Source organism: Mastacembelus armatus, chromosome 21 (genome assembly GCF_900324485.2).
Source record: "Mastacembelus armatus chromosome 21, fMasArm1.2, whole genome shotgun sequence".
NCBI lineage: Eukaryota > Metazoa > Chordata > Actinopteri > Synbranchiformes > Mastacembelidae > Mastacembelus > Mastacembelus armatus.
In genome coordinates, this window is record NC_046653.1 from 725018 (window position 1) to 744672 (window position 19655).

The 19655-nt window shown below is 37.0% G+C and overlaps 1 protein-coding gene across 1 annotated transcript; it reads left to right on the forward strand.

Annotated features, from left to right (window-relative positions):
* The first annotated feature begins 410 nt into the window (after nt 1–410).
* On the forward strand, nt 411–19032 carry itgb2 (integrin, beta 2). Its single transcript, XM_026294797.2, has 16 exons — nt 411–603; nt 3019–3070; nt 3564–3661; nt 6305–6506; nt 6806–6976; nt 7548–7789; nt 9233–9391; nt 9900–9995; nt 10087–10176; nt 10277–10414; nt 12071–12261; nt 14738–14970; nt 15785–16004; nt 16158–16372; nt 17642–17808; nt 18504–19032. The coding sequence occupies exons 2-16, from the start codon at nt 3022–3024 to the stop codon at nt 18567–18569; spliced, it is 2337 nt and encodes a 778-aa protein (XP_026150582.1). The 5' UTR covers nt 411–603; nt 3019–3021; the 3' UTR covers nt 18570–19032.
* Nucleotides 19033–19655: the final 623 nt, after the last annotated feature.

Genomic DNA, 19655 nt, shown 5'->3' on the forward strand with positions numbered 1-19655 from the left:
TTCGGTTGTGGTACATAGTCAGTGTGAGAGGAATCACACTGGTTTTGTGGTTTTGGTGTTTTAATATGGTTTCTTTTGAGATTTATTGAAGCCGGAAGTTCGAATCTGTGAATATCGACTAACTGCCGAACAGCGCGGCAGTGGGTTGGGGGGGTCAGCTGTTGAAGTGCGTAGTGGGATTTGTAGTAAGAGGGTAAGGAGTGCTATGAGGGCCAGTAATTATAGACATGTGAAATTATTTCTTTTCCGGGTGTGAGTTTCACATCTCTGTCGTACGCTGTCAACCCCTGAAACTCAGGCGGCCTCACCCGGTGCCGCGTTTCACCCCAGTATCCGTCTTCCGCTCTTACGTGTCCTGGTAAAAAAGGAGACAGATTCCTCGCTCCTGCTGACATGTTATCAGTGTGTTATGCTTTGATGTGCTTTGACGATTATATGTCTGGTGTAGCTTGAAAAAATCTATTACAGATTAAACCACTTTTGAAATGAAGTTGATAAAACATTGGTTGCTTCATACTTCCTGTCATTAGGGTGGAGTCTCTCTACCCACTTTATTTAACACAACTGTCAACCACAGAGCAGAGCTGCAGCTTCCTGTTTCTGGTAAGTAAGCTCTTATGAAGAAATACTTTGTTCTAGTAAAGAAACCGCTTTTTTACTCTTGTACTAAAAAAAATAAAATAATAAACGTTTTATTGTTTATACTCCTAAATGAAAACCTAGGGATGGTGTGTTAACAATAGAAAAAATTATAACGTGAAAAACTAGTTTGTGACAATTTGGGAAATTTGCATTAAGCCAAATGAGGAAAACAAGCTTTGTATTTTGTGTGAGGAAGTTAACTGGCACATCTTTGTACATAGATAGGGTTGTATTTTCTGTTTTCATTTGATGATGTTTCCATTTTATTGAACTCTGTGGCTCTGTCATAGTATCATCTTATCTGTTCAGATGATGGATACAAAATATGTAAGTGCAAGTGTAGGCCTCATACAGTATACAGCCACAGTTACTTGTTCTTATTAAGCAATGCACAGTTTATTAATGCTTTGAATTCAGGTTTACCACAGTTTATTGGCTTGATTACTTCTGTAGTTAGCATCCTTAACGAACTGTCTTGCACATTCTGACTCATGCTGAAACTGCTCATGACAAAGCAGAGGACAGTCTAAATATATTTGTTTCTTTATTTACCCTGCTGATGATGATTCATTTCTGAAACTTGAAGTTGTATTTGCTGAGTAGTATATAAAAAAATATGTGTATATATATATATATATATATATATATATATATAGATATATAGATATGTATACACAGTGCTAACACCAAGGGCTCTTTCCTACCAGACAAAACCAAAACAAAAATCCCTAATGGCATGTTTAGGGACATTAGGGAAACTTGACTAACAGACCACTTAACTACTCACAATAATGGTGAACCAAGTAATGAACATCTTTGTTAGAATATTAATGCAGTAACTGTATGATACAATATATTGTGTGTATGTGTCAATCATTTGGATACATTGCACTTAATGTGTATGTTGTGTGTGTATGTTGTATATACTACATTTATCAATAGGCATAGTCGTGTTGTGTATCCGTGTGTGTGTATGAGGCTGTTTGCTGCTAGGAGTGGCACTAGTGGCCTGCATTTAGTGGTAGTTTCGGTTGAAGCTCTGTTGTGTTCTCATGCATTCCCTTTGTGCCTTTTGCAGCCAGGTTTAGCAATTACTATGCTATTATTAGCATTAACATATAGAGTTGTTGAGACCAGAGAATAGGAAGTGTCAGTATGCCAAAACAGTCACTCTATCCCAGAATGCTTTGAGAAATTACACTTGGATGTGGTACGCCTGCCTCTAAGGTTTAGACACTGACATTTGTTTCTTTTTGCAAGAATTACACTTTTTGGACATTTACAAGTTACAGAATTTGGTTGTAGCATAGTTAGCAGTGATTTAATGTCATTCCACCACCTGCTGCCTCTACATCTGTGCATCTAAAATCAATCTGATGTGTATGGTACTCTAATTCAATGTGTGTGTTGTTTCATTATTATTATATTTTGTATTATTATTATACATTTTATATTATATTATTATATTGAGCTAGTCTGCATTCTCATGAACCCTTTTTCAGCCTGAGTCAAAAAGCGGAAATATACTTTTCACTGTTCTGTTTTGCCTTTTATGGTGCTGACACTGTGCAACAATATGCGTCAAGAAACCATTACATTCATCCAGTATTACCCTAAACTCAGACAGTGGGTGGATGTTACACAGATATCAACTGAATGACAGTCATAGTATAGTATAGTTTTGATTGAGTGTCACATTGTCAATAGCCAGCAATTTCTACAAGTTTACAACTCATAACCAACTTTAGCAAATTGCCATGCTATATTTTGGTTACTGAGCTTTTTAGTATATCTAAACGTGGCCATAGTACACCTATGGCTACTTCTGTTTAGATGTGTCTGTGCAAATTTCACTCTGCTGGAATTTAGATGAGTTAAGTCCTCCATGTTTATTAATGCAATTTTTGTTTACAAATAAGAAGGGCAAGAATATTGTATTATTATAAACCCCTGTGGAATATAATGGTAATTTCTACTTGGCTCTGAGTATGGGTTGCATAAACGCCATATAATAAGCTCTGGATGCATTTTAAGGGATTTTTACTTCTCAGAAATGTTTTCAAACACTATTGAGAAAACGAATTGAAAACAATTTATATTTGAATATTTAATTACTCATGAGTAAATCATAGATCTATGGTTGATATTCATCAAGCAATAATCAAATCCTGGATTTGTGCTTTAAATTAAAGGTCTATATTTTCAGGGCTACATTAAAGATGTGATATTTGTATTTGTTTTAAATGATCCTTGTTTCACAGTGACAGGACATGACATGACATGACATGTTTTGCCCTGTATGGCAATTTCCCAAATGTAATTCTTTTGAATGTTGCTATAATAGAAAAAATGTCAGCATTTATTTTTTGTCATCAGAAAATGGATCAGTGTTGGCTGTTTCTTTTGCTCCTGCTGATGGGTAAAAACGGTAAGTTTTTCAAACTTAACATTACATTGTTTTCAAATCTAAGGAATATTTTTAATATCATTAAATAAGTTCCTCACACTCTTCAGGCATAGTAAATATAATGTTCATGTTAAAATGCTTTATAATAATTTTCACTAATGTCAAAAGCCTTGGTTTAGCATAACTCAACATGAGCAGTTTCAACCTCACAAGGTCTTCATCATAACATAAATAATAAAAACTGATGACTGATTTGCATTTGATTTATTTGTATTTGTATTATGCAGAGTGATATGTACCTTTTTATTTCTACCCTGATCTGACAATGACACTGCCGTGTCTTGAACTATTATTTTCAGCTAAGACCTACAAAACACATTTGATTTCTTTTTACATTTGTATTCCAGTGAGACATAAAAAGATAAATTTGAATGATTTGTGTCCATGTCAGCTGAACGATTTTACATTTTATTTACAGGCCTGTATTGCATGCAGTTTGTGTTTTTCATTGCAGGATTTTGTCAACATGTTGAAGTTTGTTCGAAGTCTGTGATCAACTCCTGTGATGACTGCATCAAATCTGGGCCATACTGTGTGTGGTGTCAACAGCTGGTGAGAAGGAAACTTAAATATACTGTCCCTGCCAAGGCTTTACATCCACATATTATGACGACAGCTTAACTTTATAGATTAGATAGATTAGAACTTTATATATACAGCTGGATATAAAATTAGCATCCTGATGAACAATCACCTTACAGGACACTGCTGAGATAATATAGAAATAGAATATGCACTCCATATAAATGTGAGTTCAAGTTACTAAGACAGTATGTTTAGCTTAACAGTATACACTGTTGTGTAAGAGACTGTAAGAACAGTCTACATAGTGCAAATAATGTGGATGGTTAGTTGAATTGTGTGTTCAGGATTTAAATGTTTGATTCAGAGCAGCCACAGTTCTTGGAAAAAAACGCAGGTCTGGTTGTGTGGGACCAGATGCCTTTATAATGCCTGTCTGACAAAATAGGATTTTGGGGAAAAACTATTAAATGTTCAGTTTCGATGCCACCGGTCAGAACAAGATCAAAAGAGTGTGATTGAAACAGTGGGTGGGTTTGTTAACATTTTGAGTGAAACCAATTGAATCTAATATAGAATTAAATGCAGTGCTGAGAATATTATTTTCAACATCTACATGAATGTTAAAATCTCCCACTATAATGACATCATCTGAACTAAGCACTAAATCAGACAGGAAGTCAGGGAATTCAGTTAAAAACTCTGAGTAAGGGACAGGTGGACGGTACACAATGACAAGTAGAACTGGTTTTTGTGTTTTCCAGTTTGGATGTGAGAGGCTGAGTGAGGCTCTCAAATGAGTTATAACTGTTCTGAGGATGAAAGTTTAATAATAAGTTTGAGTGGAAGATTGCAGCTACTCCTCCACCTCGACCTGTGCTTTGAGGAACATGATAATTTTTATGACTGAGGGGGGTTGATTCATTCAGACTGACATATTCATCCTGCTGCAGCCAGGTTTCAGTAAGACAGAGTAAGTCAATTTGGTGATCAGTTATCAAATCATTTACTAACAGAGATTTAGATGAAAGAGACCTAATATTTAATAATGTTTTTCTGTTCAATAAGAGGAGTGGTCTTAATTTTTATGAACAACTCCTCTTCTGTTAACATCCGATTTATTTGATTTATATTGTTGTGCTCTCGTCGGTATCGCTATTTATCCGTGTCCGTGGAGGCGTGAAGAGAAGCACACAACAAATATGTATCGTTGCAGGAACTTTACTCTAGAAAGTATAACCTTACAACAGCGGGGTTTATGCGCTTGCCCAGTGTTGATGGGTTTGAATGCAACCATCCACACCGGAGCCTGCGAGCATACTGAAGCTAAAGAGACAGTGAACTAGTCCCCGCATAATGACGTAACAGCATCTAATTGGTCAATACAGAACTCATTATTAGTATATAAAGAATAACTAACTTCGACTTGTATTTAATTAACCACTACTACAACAATATGTTCGAGGGGCAGACACAATCTCTATGTGGCTTGAGGGGGCGACGGCTGTAAGGAAACTGCAGAGAGGCGTTTTAGACTGACAGGCTATTAGTTTGGCTAATAAACCCGGTCAGATTTCTACAGATGAGAGCCGCACCATTTGCTGGACACCACCTAGACAGCCAGCGACGGAACGATGACATGCGGCTAAACATGTCATCGCTGGTCAGATTGGGGAGGGGTCCAGAGAAAACTACGGAGTCCGACATTAATTTAGCAAAGTTACACACCGACTCAACATTAATTTTAGTGACCTCCGATTGGCGTAATCGGGTGTCATTGCTGCCGTCGTGAATAACAATATTTCCATATTTACGATTAGCCTTAGCCAGCAGCTTCAGATTTGACTCGATGTCGCCCGCTCTGGCCCCAGGAAACATTTGACTATGGTCGCTGGTGTCTCTATTTTCACGTTCCTGACTATGGAATCGCCAATTATCAGAGTCGGTTTCTCAGCGGGTGTGTCGCTGAGCGGGGAAAATCTATTAGAAACGTGAACAGGCAGGTGATGAGCCGTGGGCTTCTGCTTAGGAGTACGTTTCCGTCGGACCGTCACCCGATCAGCTAACGGGGCTAGGCTATCTGGCTTTTGTTCAAAGGTGCAGAGCCGCGCTTCCAAATCAGCACGACACGCTTGCAAGAGGAAGTGATTCACTTACCCGGAAACAGACATTTGTCCCTTTGCTTCAGTTCCGCAGCCTGATGAACTGTGGCCTTTCTGTCAGGTAATCTGTGATCCAGGAAGAAAAGGAGGGGCCAGCCCCATCCCTTTGAGCTTGTCTCTGAGGATGATTGGTCGATGATATTGAATGCACTTGAAACACCAAGAACATAACCTTCATACAACTTTGAGGTTCTTCCAGATGAGTAAAGGCACAGAGACAACAGAGGACAGCATCATCCATACCAATGTGTTCTTCATACACAAACTGCAGGGGATCTGTGGTGTGTTTAACTTTGGGTCTAAGTAGTAGTTTTACTTGGTCAAAAAACAATGCAGACAACCTTAGCAATCAACAGAAATAATATCAAACAGGACACAGGCCAGTAACAACCAGGTAGGCATGTGTTACAGTCAGTAATATATGCAAGTATGGATGAGTGAAACAGTTTATCTTTAGAGTACAAGACAATTGTTATATCTCTTCTTGTCTTCTTACATTTCCATTGTGCAGAATTTCACCAAAGCAGGTGAGCAGGAAGCAGCACGCTGTGACACCCAAGCTCAGTTGATAGCAAGAGGCTGCATGATGGAAGAAATCATCTCCCCTCACAACCAACTAATTATAGACAAGAAAGAGCCTCTGTCCAGTTCATTTCGTATGCAGGAGCCTGTCCAACTGAGTCCACAGAAGATTAGAGTGAAACTGCGACCCGGTTTGTGAAATCAGTTTTATAATGACCAATGCAGTTTTTGGGTTCCAGATCAGAGTGAAACTAGAGTCCTGTGTAATGTGGGGTCATTATTTGGGCAGAACTGAACTGGGGCAAAAACACATAATCTTTTAATATTTCTCACTATCATATCTCACCACATTTGATTTGAGAATTGTTTAAACCTGCTGTCACTCAACTTTAAAATATTTTTGCATATTGTTTTAGCCATAAATGTGCAATATATGTAATATTTTTCTTTTCTTTTCTCATTAGTTTTTTTTTCTCTTGTGTTTTTACAGGGCTTCCTACGACATTCACGGTTTCTTTTAAAAGAGTTCAGGGTTATCCAGTTGATCTCTACTATCTGATGGACCTGTCTTACTCTATGAAAGATGACTTGAACAATGTCAAAGAACTGGGGAAAAGTCTTTTTGCAGCTCTGAAAAAAATCACAGATCATGCTCAAATAGGTAATAAAACTGCAATGTTAATTTGACAGTTAAAAACTGTAAAATACTGTACTACTTTTATTACTTGGCACTTAAGACTACTACACAACTTGCAAGCATCCTTTAAACACACACACACACATATATATATATATATATATATATATATATATATATATATATATATATATATATATATATATATATATATATATATACATATACATATATGGTGGGAAAAATTGTTGGCCCCCTTCCTGATTTCTTATTTTTTGCATGTTTATCACACTTTGTTTCAGATCATCAAACAAATTTAAATATTAGTCCAAGATAACACAAGTAAACACATCATGCAGTTTTTAAATTAAGGTTTTTATTATTAAGAGAAAACAAAATCCAAAACTACACTTTTTCACACTATATATATATATATATATATATGTATATATATATATATATATATATATAAATTTCACATTCCTAGTGGACACGCAGTCTGTATTCTAAGTGTTGCCTTTTATTTATTATGTCCTAGTGGTCTGAAATGCCTGCATCAAAAACTTAGGAGCTAATAGCCTTTTTATAACCACAGGGTTTGGTGCCTTTGTTGATAAGACAGTCCTTCCTTACACTAACACCAACAAGGAGAAACTGCAGAAGCCCTGTGATGAAAATGATCAGCAGTGCGAGGCTGCCTTTGGCTACAGGCATGTGCTCAGTATGACACAAAGAGAGGATGAGTTCAATACAAAAGTGAAAGAGCAATTCATTTCAGGGAACTTGGACTCTCCTGAGGGGAGTCTTGATGCCATGATGCAGGCCGCTGTGTGTGTGGTAAGGACCCAACCAAAGAGATCACTATGTATTGTCATAAGTTTATTTTTAATATTAAAACTAGAAAACATTATGTTTTAAGTATATGTACTTAGAAGATCATTTTTAGTCATTTTTTTTAATGTTTTTTGAACTTGCTCTAGTTTCCCTAAAAGTATGTAGGATGGCTCAGTGGTTCCTAAACTAGCTGGTAGGAATCAGAAATGGCTAAATATATAAATAATGTATTGTATTACACTGCTGTTTTTCAGGAGCATCTCAAAACATTAGGCTTTAACAGTATGAAGCCACCACTTGCAGACTTTATGTCCTGAATATAAAGAGTAGACAATTGATTTCTTTAGGAGAAAGTTAACCTGGAGTGCACAACAGCATTTGTACCTTAAAATGCTGCCAAATGTAAAAAACATAACTATTGTTGATGAAGCAAAGCAACAACCAAAAAATTAAAGGCTATTTTTCTGGTAAACACTATCACAAGGTCCATTAGTGACATTTCAAAAATATAGAACAGCTTAATGTAAAAATCTAAGACAGTCATTTTACTCTGCAGGTGGATGAAACATGACTGATAGTCTGTTAATCTGTGACTGTTAATCTACATAACCCATATTATGCCTTGATGCAGAGGATTTGGTGATTTCTGTATGTGTGCTAGTGTCAGAGTGCTAAGAAGGAACATGATTTCAGTCATAACGGTATACAGTTGTCTCTGAATCAGAAGAAAAGTAAATTACAAGATGTCTGGGGCAGCATTACAGGAATGTAACAATACATCCACAGCAACTTGCTGCAACCTTGGAAAGCCTGAATAAGTGATACATAATGTTTAATTGATTCAAATACAATTTAAAACTATATGATATTTTTATACAGTATTTTGTGTATAATAAGCTGTACAACATACTTGGTCTGTAAACCACTAACAGGACTATGCATCCATACCTTTAAAAGTGTTTAATAGTCTTCTAAACACAGCTCATCAATACTCATACAGTCTGTAGGTCATTTGCAGAGCAATTAGCCACAGCTAGCGTTTCTCTACCTGTGCACAGGCAGTCAAAAACTCCACATTGCATACTTTCTCATTTTGTTATTTGAAATAAGAAATTTGCAGACACGTAGTATTTTGTCTTTCTTGTTATTACCTCATCTGCAAGAGGACATTGTAAACGAACAAGAGCAAGAAAAAAAAGATATGAGCAAGCTATGGGGATAGATGTCAAGTTGCCCAGAATGTATAATCCTCAGTAGTTGTTTGTAATGACTACCCTAGATCGCTATATCTTTACTTTACTTCTGACTCACGTTAGCTGCAAATATTTTCTGTAAAACAAGTTATTAAGATATATAGATATTTATATATTTTTTAGCTAGGAATCAAAACTGTTCCATTTAACTGGGTCTTAGAAGTTCTCTTGCTTAAAGACGTTTTCTCTTTAGGACAAAATAGGTTGGAGGAACAGCAGCACTCGACTGATTGTACTAACCACTGATGCTGGATTCCACATGGCTGGGGATGGAAAATTGGCTGGTATATTGGAACCCAATGATGAACTGTGCCATATGGAAAATAACCTTTACATCAAGAGTAGTGAGATGGTTTGTATCAAATTACATCAGGAACGCAACAGTTAAATGAGTGCAGTGCCACATTACTATAACTGCTGGGGAAATTAGAAAAATAAGACCCAGGCTGGAATTAACTGCAACTACCCATTATGACTTATCAACATTTGAGATTGGGGTCCGTCAGTGCTGGTGAGTACATGGGGTGATGAGGTCTCTCCAAAAAAAAAAAAAAAAAAAGCTCATTGTTTCTGTAGCAATGAGGTTCTTAAGGGGTGACTTGCTAGCCTGATGCCCAACCCGTTCTTGTAGCACCTGGTATTTTCCAATTACTAAACCAGGCCTGACCCTTATTGGCTCCTTAGGGCAGACAAAAGCAGGCTTGACCAGGTGGTGCTAACAGCAAAGGGTCAGCTAGCACCATACAGATTTCAAAGTGTATTCTTGAAAAACACAGTTCCTAAGTTTTGTTTAGTGGTTAGCATTTAAAACGATGATTTAGGGAAACACAATTTCACATTTTGCCTTTCACTGTTTGTAGGACTACCCATCTGTTGGACAACTAGCTATGCAGTTGGAAAAAAACAATATTCAGCCAATATTTGCAGTGACAAAAAATGTGGTGGAAGTGTACAAGGTAAAGAGAATTTACTTTGCATTTCTTTTCTTTCTTTCTTTTTTATCAAGACATTACTGTAACTGATTTTCTTTGTATTTTGACTTCACAGCAACTCTCTAAAATGATTCCAAAATCAGAGGTGGGAGTTCTGTCATCAAATTCTGACAATGTTGTTCAGCTAATTGAAAGTGCATATAATGTAAGTTGTGTACTTGTCATTGACAAAACTCTTTTTGTATGGTCATGCATTTTTGAAGCCATTCTTTTTTTACCAATGTATATCCCACAATGCACGACAGAGGTTGTCTTCCAAAGTAACTGTGACCCATGACAATCTCCCTGATAATGTAAGAGTAGTCTACACCCCAATATGTGATCATGCAGCACCAGCAAAGGAAACTGAAGGGGTTTGTGACAACGTCCATGTGGGACAGGAGGTCAGTGCTTTATTGAGTTTTTAAACTCCTCATCACCACTTTGTATATTGAATTGTCAATTGAATGAAGAGACCAGAAAAATTGCAAGCAGCTTGGAGAGATAGGATGGTTTTGAATCCTGTAATTTTCCCCTATGCATCCTGTTTGAAATAAGACTGTTTAAGTATAAAATAAGTAATAATAATAAAATAATAAAATTTAAAAAAAAAAAAAAGCTAATTTAAAACAATGGAGCACAATGCCAGACCATAAAGATTACAAATAATTACAATGCTTGAGTAAAAGAAGGCCATAGCTCTGTAAATAGCAATGTTGGAATTGAATATAACACATGAAGGCTTTCCTAGTATATGTAAGTACTTAGGCCAATAGTGGGCTACTGTAGCATAAATATTTATCGATATAGTTGTAGAATTGTGCACTGTGCACTAGCGAATTCAAGCAGAAATGTGTAAATCTGTACTGAGATCTGTGCTCAGATTTGTAAATGTGTACAGAAATCTGTAAAAGCTTCTGCAGATTTGCAGGTTGAGCATGCATACACAGTAAATTGAGACAAAAGCACACAATTCTCCACGTGTACAGATTGAGGCACAAGTCCACAGTGTCCATGTGTTTACATTAATTGTGATAGGATAACAGCCCCATAGAGCTACAGTATACAAACAAAATTTTGATGATTTCTAGAGATGAGGTTGGAAATATATAGAGTACGAATATGATACAGCATCGTCTTATAATTTAGTAGTATGCTACTCAGAGGAGGGGTTTCAACAAGTATTTTGATTTTAACTGGTCTGAGGAACCAGGGGAAAGAACCATGCATTCTTTTAGGTTTTGCCATATTTCAGAGATACAGTGTCCAAGACATTGAGTTGATTAGGACATCTGGAGAGGATTTGGCCATTTCAAATGGAATCAGCACAAAGCGAAGTAGTTCACATAATAATGACATTGTTGTAGGGCCAAAATTGCATGTTGTATAATTGTTGTTGTTTTTGTTGACTAAATTTAATACAGAATTTATTAAGGAAAAGGTCAGACACAGACTTGGCAGGGGGATTAAATAATAATTGTCATATTTCTAAATAAGGTGTTATGAATGATAATTTTGAGTATTTCTATAGTGCATATTAAAATTTAAAAATTAAACCACACTCCTTACAGATTAACCTACAGTTTTTATGTGGATTCAGGTCTCAGATCTGGCTAGGCCATGTCTTCTTTTGGCGAAGCCTTTTTTTTAAAATATAGATCTATCTGTATGTGTCTATCTATCTATGGTTCATTGTTGTGGTGAAAGGTAAAAGTTCTCTTTCATCTTCATCTTAATCATCAGCCCTCAGGTATGATGCTAGTCAGCTGCACCACCATGTATGGGTATGCATGGTGTTCTTATTGATGATTATTTTGGCTGTATTATTTTTGCAAAAAGAGAGAGAGAAACCTTAGGTAGTAATTCAGTTCAAATTCTTGGCAATAAAACTTGATTCACAGCTCCAGGAACAGCTGAAATTTATTTGGTCACTTTAATTGATGGCAGGTGTATATTAACTACTATTTTGGATGATTTCTTTTTATAATTGTAACATTTTTAAATTGTGAATGTAAAATATTAATATCCACTGAATATCCATTTCTAACTACCCTCTTCAGATATTTTTTAATGTCACCGTGACAGCACACTTGTGTATGGAGGAGAAGTCTTTTACAATCAGACCTCTTGGAATTAAAGACACATTGACAGTGACCTTATCTACAAACTGTGAATGTCAATGTAAAGACCCCAGTGACAATAACCACGCACACTGTAACAAAAAGGGAAGAGTGAGCTGTGGTATTTGCAGGTAAGTTACTTACACAATGAAAATGTCAGTAAATTGGCATGTAATATTATTACATGAAATACAATACAGTATGTGTTGCGTTCATTTGCTGAACATTAAACTTAAAGTCTAGGAAGTATGAAAAAGCCAACTGTGCAGGCACGAGATCTCTGCTACTACTCTAGTATCTTCTAGCATTGTGTAGCGCAGTGTAAACAGAGCAGAGATCACATGCACAGTTCTTCCTTACTTTGGATATTGTGATCACCATTCTTAGCATCTGGAGCTCTTGAAATAAGAAATACTTATTTTGTTATGAAGAAACATGTCACCCAGTGCCACAGTGGTGGCCCATGGTGTGTTTCCTCAGTCTGGCACAGACTAATAAATAAAACCAGCACCTAAATTTACAGCTATTAAAATTAGTTCATAAAATTATTTCCATTCATCCAAACCAGGTGCTCACCTGAGCCATAGACCAACCCATAGCATTTCCCCCAGCTCTACTAACAATTCAGTTCAATTCAATTTATTTGTATAACGCCAAATCACAATACAAATCATCTCAAGGCACTTTAGAAAAGCAAAAAACCCAATAAATCCCTTATGAGCATGCACTTGGCGACAGTGGAGAGGAAAAACTCCCTTTAACAGGCAGCAGCAGAACCAGGCTCAGTTTGGGTGGCCATCTGCCTCGACCAGTTGGGGTGAGTGGATAGAGGAGAGAGAAAAGAACAGCAACAATAAACAACAAATAGACACTGCAGATTGGTGGGACCAGTAACTGCACATCAGCAATATACAGCTCCAGGACTGGAGACACCTGCAGAAGGTACAGCGAGAGAGGGAGAGAGCACCAGGTTAGTGACATTCAGTGGTGGAATATACATGTGAGGGGGAGGAGAGGAAGAGAGGGGAAGGGAAGGGAGGGCAGGGGTAGGGGAGCTCAGTGCACCGATGCAGGGTTACCTGAAGCCAGCCCTAACTATACGCTTTGTTAAAGAGGAAGGTTTTAAGTCTAGCCTTAAAAGTACAGAGAGTGTCTGCCTCCTGAACCCAGGCTGGGAGCTGGTTCCACAGGAGAGGAGCTTGATAGCTAAAGGCTCTGCCTCCCAGTCTGCTTTTGGAAACTCTGGGAACCACAAGTAGACCTGCACTCTGAGAGCGAAGTGGTCTATTGGGATAATATGGTACTATGAGATCTTTGAGGTATGAAGGCGCTTGATCATGAAGGGATTTGTATGTGAGAAGAAGGATTTTAAATTCTATTCTGTATTTAACAGGGAGCCAATGAAGAGAAGCTAATATAGGAGAAATATGATCCCTCTTGCTAGTTCCTGTCAGGACTCTGGCTGCAGCATTCTGGATTAACTGGAGGCTCTTTATGGAGATATTGGGACATCCAGATAGTAATGAGTTACAGTAATCTAGCCTTGAGGTAACAAATGCATGGACTAGTTTTTCTGCATCATTTTGAGACAGGATGTTCCTAATTTTGCGCAATGTTGCGCAGGTGAAAGAAGGCAGTTCTAGAGATTTGTTTTATGTGTGAGTTAAAGGACATGTCCTGGTCAAAAATAACTTCAAGGTTTTTCATAGTAGACCAGGGCTATGGAGGCCAGGGCTATGCCATCTAAAGTAGCTATAATTTTAGAAAAGTTATTTCTGAGGTTTTTATGCCCAAATACAATACCTTCTGTTTTCTCTGAATTTAAAAGTAGAAAGTTACTGGTCATCCAGGCCTTTATGTCAGTTTATGTCAGACACGCTTGAAATCTGGTTAACTGCTTTGTGTTAACAGGTTTAATAGATAGATACAGCTGAGTGTCATCTGCATAGCAGTGGTAATTAATAGAGTGCTTCCTAATGACATAGCCTAAGCAGGTACACGGTGAACAGAATCGGTCCTAGCACAGAGACTTGTGGAACTCCATAAATAACTTTTGTGCATGTGGAAGGTTCATTATGGACATGAACAAACTGGAATCTGTCCGATAAAAAGGATTGGAAGCATTTTAATGCTGTTCCTCTGATAGCAGTCACATGCTCCAGTCTCTGTAATAAGATGTTGTGGTCAATAGTGTCGAATGCAGCGCTAAGGTCTAGGAGGACAAGTATAGAAACAAGTCCATTATCTGAGGCTAAGAGAAGATTGTTGGTGACTTTTAGCAGTGCTGTTTCTGTACTATGATGTGCTCTAAATCCTGATTGAAAATCTTCAAATAGTTTCAAACAGATAGCTACTATTTTTTTTATAGGGTTAATCAAACTTTGCAAAGGTTCAAATAATCTGTAATAAATTGTGGGCACAGGTAGATCAATATAAATACATGAAAGACTTAGTCTTATGTTAAATGTTGTTAGAGCAGCATAGTGTGACATGGAAAGCATAAGCAGATGAAGCTGTGTATAAAGGTAACAGCGCATCATTTGTTTAATCTATGACAAATCAACATACAGAAGCAACAGTCTTTGACTCTAACCTCTTCTTATTCAGCTGCCATGATGGGTTTGTCGGTCAGTTCTGCAACTGCTCTATAGGTGATAAAGATGAACGCTCCCTGCGAGCATCCTGTCAGAGGCAGAATGGCACCGAGTGTGAGGGGCGAGGAGACTGTGTGTGCGGCAGGTGTCAGTGTCATTCCACAGAGAATGGAAACTTTTACCACGGTGCCTTCTGTGAGTGTGATGATGAACACTGCGAAAAGTTCCAGAATCAACTGTGTGGAGGTAGAGTTTCAGACATTTTCTAATTATCTATGTAAACTTTTTCTTTTTATATAATGGTTCAACACATACAAGTATTTCTCTGTAGAAAAAAATATTAAATACATTAAAATCTCATTAAAATATCTGGGAATGCATATACTTTTTATGTTTTTCATATTAAGCCATTGTTTGTTGTCTGGGTTGAATGCCGATGCAGGGGTAAACACTGTTGCCTCACAAGGAGGTTCCAGGTTTAAATCCAGTTTAAAACTGGGGCCTTTCTTTATGGTGTTTGCATGTTCTCCCATGCCTGTATGGATTTTATATGGTCACTCTCTTTCTTCCACAGTCCAAAGACATGCAGTTTGGGGTTAGGTTAATTGCTCGTAGGAGTGAGTAGGTGTAAGTCTATATGTGTGCAATAGACTGGTGATCTGTCCAGGGTGTACCAAATTGGATTGTGTATTGGACAATGTCTGAAGCTCCTTGTTGCTCTTTAAAATCAGTTTGCTTGGAGCTACATTCAACCTCATTAGAAACAATCTGACAACAAAAGGTGGATAGTTGTTTATAAATACAATGATTCTTCCTTGACATGCAAAATCACTATGGGGTCCTTTCATGAAGTCAGCCAGTACACTGATTCATACGTTCTTTCCTTGGATAAAGAAAGAAAAGGCAAGCTGCTCATACACAAAGCACAGTTACAAAGTCCCTGAAATGAAGTTAGATTTTCACCTAGACTTGTTACCTATAAAGCCCTCTTTATTTTATCTCCAAACATTCTGCCATTGTAATTTTTTGCAATTTGCTCTCTGTTCCTCACAACTTGCAGGAAATGGTAAGTGCAACTGTGGCAAATGTAAATGCAAGGAAGGCTATGAGGGCTCGGCCTGCCAGTGCATGGTGTCTGAGGAGGGCTGTCGTACCAGTAACAACACCGTGTGTAATGGCAGAGGGACCTGCAAATGTAACCGCTGTGAGTGTAAAGAGGAATACCAGCGTCCATATTGCCAGTTCTGCCTTGGCTGTCCTGACCCATGCCAGACAAAACTGTAAGGAGTGTAAACTTCTTGTCAGATTTAACTTTTAAATGATCATTTCATATTTTGGTTCACCAAAAACACAATTTGGTTGATACTACTGTTCTATGTGGATAGATTATGACTTGACTCTGAAGTGATGTTGTACATATATGTTGTTTTCAGGAACTGCATTGAATGCCTTGGCTTTGAATCCGGTCCACTTAAAAAGAACTGCAGTATAGCTTGCAGCAACAGCATTTATCATGAGGTAGTAGACCAGTTGACTATATCAGGCAAGGAGTGCCAGCAGAAGGACTCAGAAGGCTGCTGGATCAACTTCAAGCTGGACCAGTTAATTGGAGAGGATAACTATATGGCCCAAATTCTGAAACAGAGAGGTAAGCTCCTGATGAAAGTCAGAAAACTCTTCAAAGCTGAGAGATACTTACAATTCATATTGCAATTATCACTGGTTCTTCAATTCATGAACATTAAACCAGACTACAAGTCTGCAGATTAGTGGACCTGTACTTACTGATTACAGAGAATCAAGACACTATAAACAAACCACTCTTGATAGACTGAAAGTTTCTAAGACAACAATCAGGACAATTATTTTTTTATTAACATTTATTTCAAACATGCAATAATGATTGGAAAAAAACAACAATAACCTTAATAATGAAACTCCAATATTGACACCCAAAAAGAAAACAATTCTATTGTGCAGTTCCAAAATAAAGTTAATTTTGCCCATGCTTGTCCACAGTCCATTAGTGTCCATATATTTGATACTATAAGTACCAATTAACCAACTGATATCTCTTATATACATATTACATGTTTCAAAGTAGTAGGGTGAAGTAAGCACTCTAGTCTCATCCTAATATGCTGCCTACACAAAAAATGTAAAATATAACCATGTCCTACATTTACCAAATGCCAGAAATTTTGTCTTTTCCAGATTTAAGGATAATATATTTTTATCAAATCATTTATTTACTTTGCTGATTTCTAGTTGGATCAGGTCCAAAAGTTGCTGCAAATTCCCACCAGACGTTGGTGTGATCGTACAACAAAAATTTCAATAATTCAAATACTTTATATTTGTCATTAAAGTACAAATGAAAGTATGTATATTTGGGATGTTTAATAACTAATCATAGAAGTAAATGAGATCATTGAGATTTGGAGTGTATAACTAGAGAGGTGCTTACAAACACAATGTAAGTGGCTGAAATGTTTATTACATTATGGATATGTGATTATTGGTTTTATATCAGATTTAAACTTTTAGAAGTATAAATACAAAATTTCCCTTGGTTTGCTGGTATGTATGACCAGTTACCCTAATACCAAAAGTATTTTAGAAGTATATAAGAGTTTCGGTGCAGGTGCCCACATTTTTCTGTATTTCAAGCCCAGATTTGTACGTATGCAACATTGATAAATTAGGCTACACATAAATGGGTCTGATTGGAACATGAAAGTCTGAACTGCATTTTATGGCAGTTTATCCTATAGCTAAGATGGCCCAAAGCGATGGATTAGTGCACAGACGGACCAATGAATATCTCCATCACTTGTTTCCAAAGCCGCCAGCTGACATATGCTTCCATACATTTTCACATTGTGTAAAAGCTTGTGTGATACATAACTCTTTCCAGTTTGTCCAGAGCCTCCCAGCGTCACAGCTATCATTGGTGGCTCCATAGCATCTGTGGCTTTAATTGGTATCCTGCTACTGATGCTCATCAAGTTAGTGATCTACATGAGGGACCTGAAAGAGTTCAGGAAGTTTGAAAATGAAAAAAAGAAATCCAAGTGGGCTGAGGTGAGATACTTTTTAGAATTATTATCACTGCTCTAAAATGGAAATTTGTTTGGTTATTGTAAAGTGCTTTGAGATTATTGTATTGAAATTTGGTGCTATACAAATAAATCGAACTGAATTGATTTGAATTAAAAACTAGACATTAACATTTGAGAACAAGTGTTTATGGTGTTAGTGTTTTTGCTATATCTTTGTTTGTTATGCAAGCTTCATAATGAAAAAGAATTCTTATTCAACTTATTTCTGCTTCTGCAGCACAGTATACTAGACTGCTGCACTGGAGAATGTGCTATTTATGTAGCACAATAAAACAAAGCATAGAGATGCTGTGTGGACTTGTAAAATATTTTTATATTTTATTTCTGAACAACATTAATTTTTGCACAACCTCTCAAAAAATGTACAAACTGATGATTTCATCAGCATCTGTTGAGTCTTGGAGATCATATAATGAATGACAATGTCAAACTCCCTGACTCTGGTGTCAGGTTTGGCCATTGCCGCATGCTCCCTAGTTTGGCAACCATGCCCTAGAGAATTCACAGTTGACCTTTTACACTATGGAGCACCTAATGATTTGTCTGTGTTTTTCCCATATTACATAAAGCTTTTATATGATTTTGAAAAAAGACAGAAGATAAGGATAATCTTTAGATGAACACAAATCAATAACCACTGACTTTGTTTGTTACCAGGCTGACAACCCACTGTTCCGAAACGCCACCACATCCGTGGCCAACCCTACTTTCACTGGAGAGTAAGAGCTTTCTCTGCAGCACAGTGCTCATACAAGAGACATTTCTAATGTGTCTGCCTTGTGTATTTCTAACCAGAATACCACTTGTAAACTATTATTCATCACTTACATATTTTATTAGTGATGATTGTCATGTATTAATTATGCACATTTTTAGTTATTGCTCATTGCGCTTATATAGTTACATGATATACCATAACATAGTACAGCCTATTATGTATTATATTATGTAATGTAATATAATTATCATATATGATATATATTATTGTGATAGATTTATCACATAAGGAAAGTGTTGTTTTGCTCTTCATTTCTAAATTGACTTCTTCTAAATCTGTGTTTGTGAAATCATAATTGAGTCAAAGGTAAGATAACTGAAGGAACATTTAACATTTTCAGCAGGTTTATATCAGTATTGATTAGTGTTTATAACAAACAGATGACAATAAACTGAGTATCCACTTTTAGCTCTTTGTTTGGTCTTTACCAACTCCTGGGAAAAGTACCTAACTTTTTAGCTGCTGAATGCTCTATTATGTTATAATGAATTCAAGGTCTAATATAGTCTTATTATTATTCTTCTTATTGTATGTATGTATGAATAAAGTATCTATCTATCTATCTATCTATCTATCTATCTATCTATCTATCTATCTATCTATCTATCTATTGTTGTTATTATTATCATTAGTGAGGCAATCCTTAACCAGACAAAGGAGTCATTTAAAGTTGGAGACAAAGAGGTTTAAACATGAGCTGAACAGATTTCATCTGGCTAAGACAAAAAGACAGATCTGACATGTTAGAAGGGGAATTAACTTCACTGGGAAATAATGGGCAACATGGACAGAGCCAATGAACTCAGCAAGTTCTTCAACAGGTTTAACACTGGAGCAAAAATACTTTCTGGCCTAGTCTGCACAGCCATACCTGCTCATTCTTCCAATGTCTCTTCCTCCATCTCCTCCTTGTCCCAGAGCGAGAAAATCAAAGTGGTGACACTTCCATAGGACTCCATGGGAAAAAATGGCGACCATATTTCTGGCCAGAGACTCTCAATAGTTCCAAACTTTACCCAGATGGACCTCGT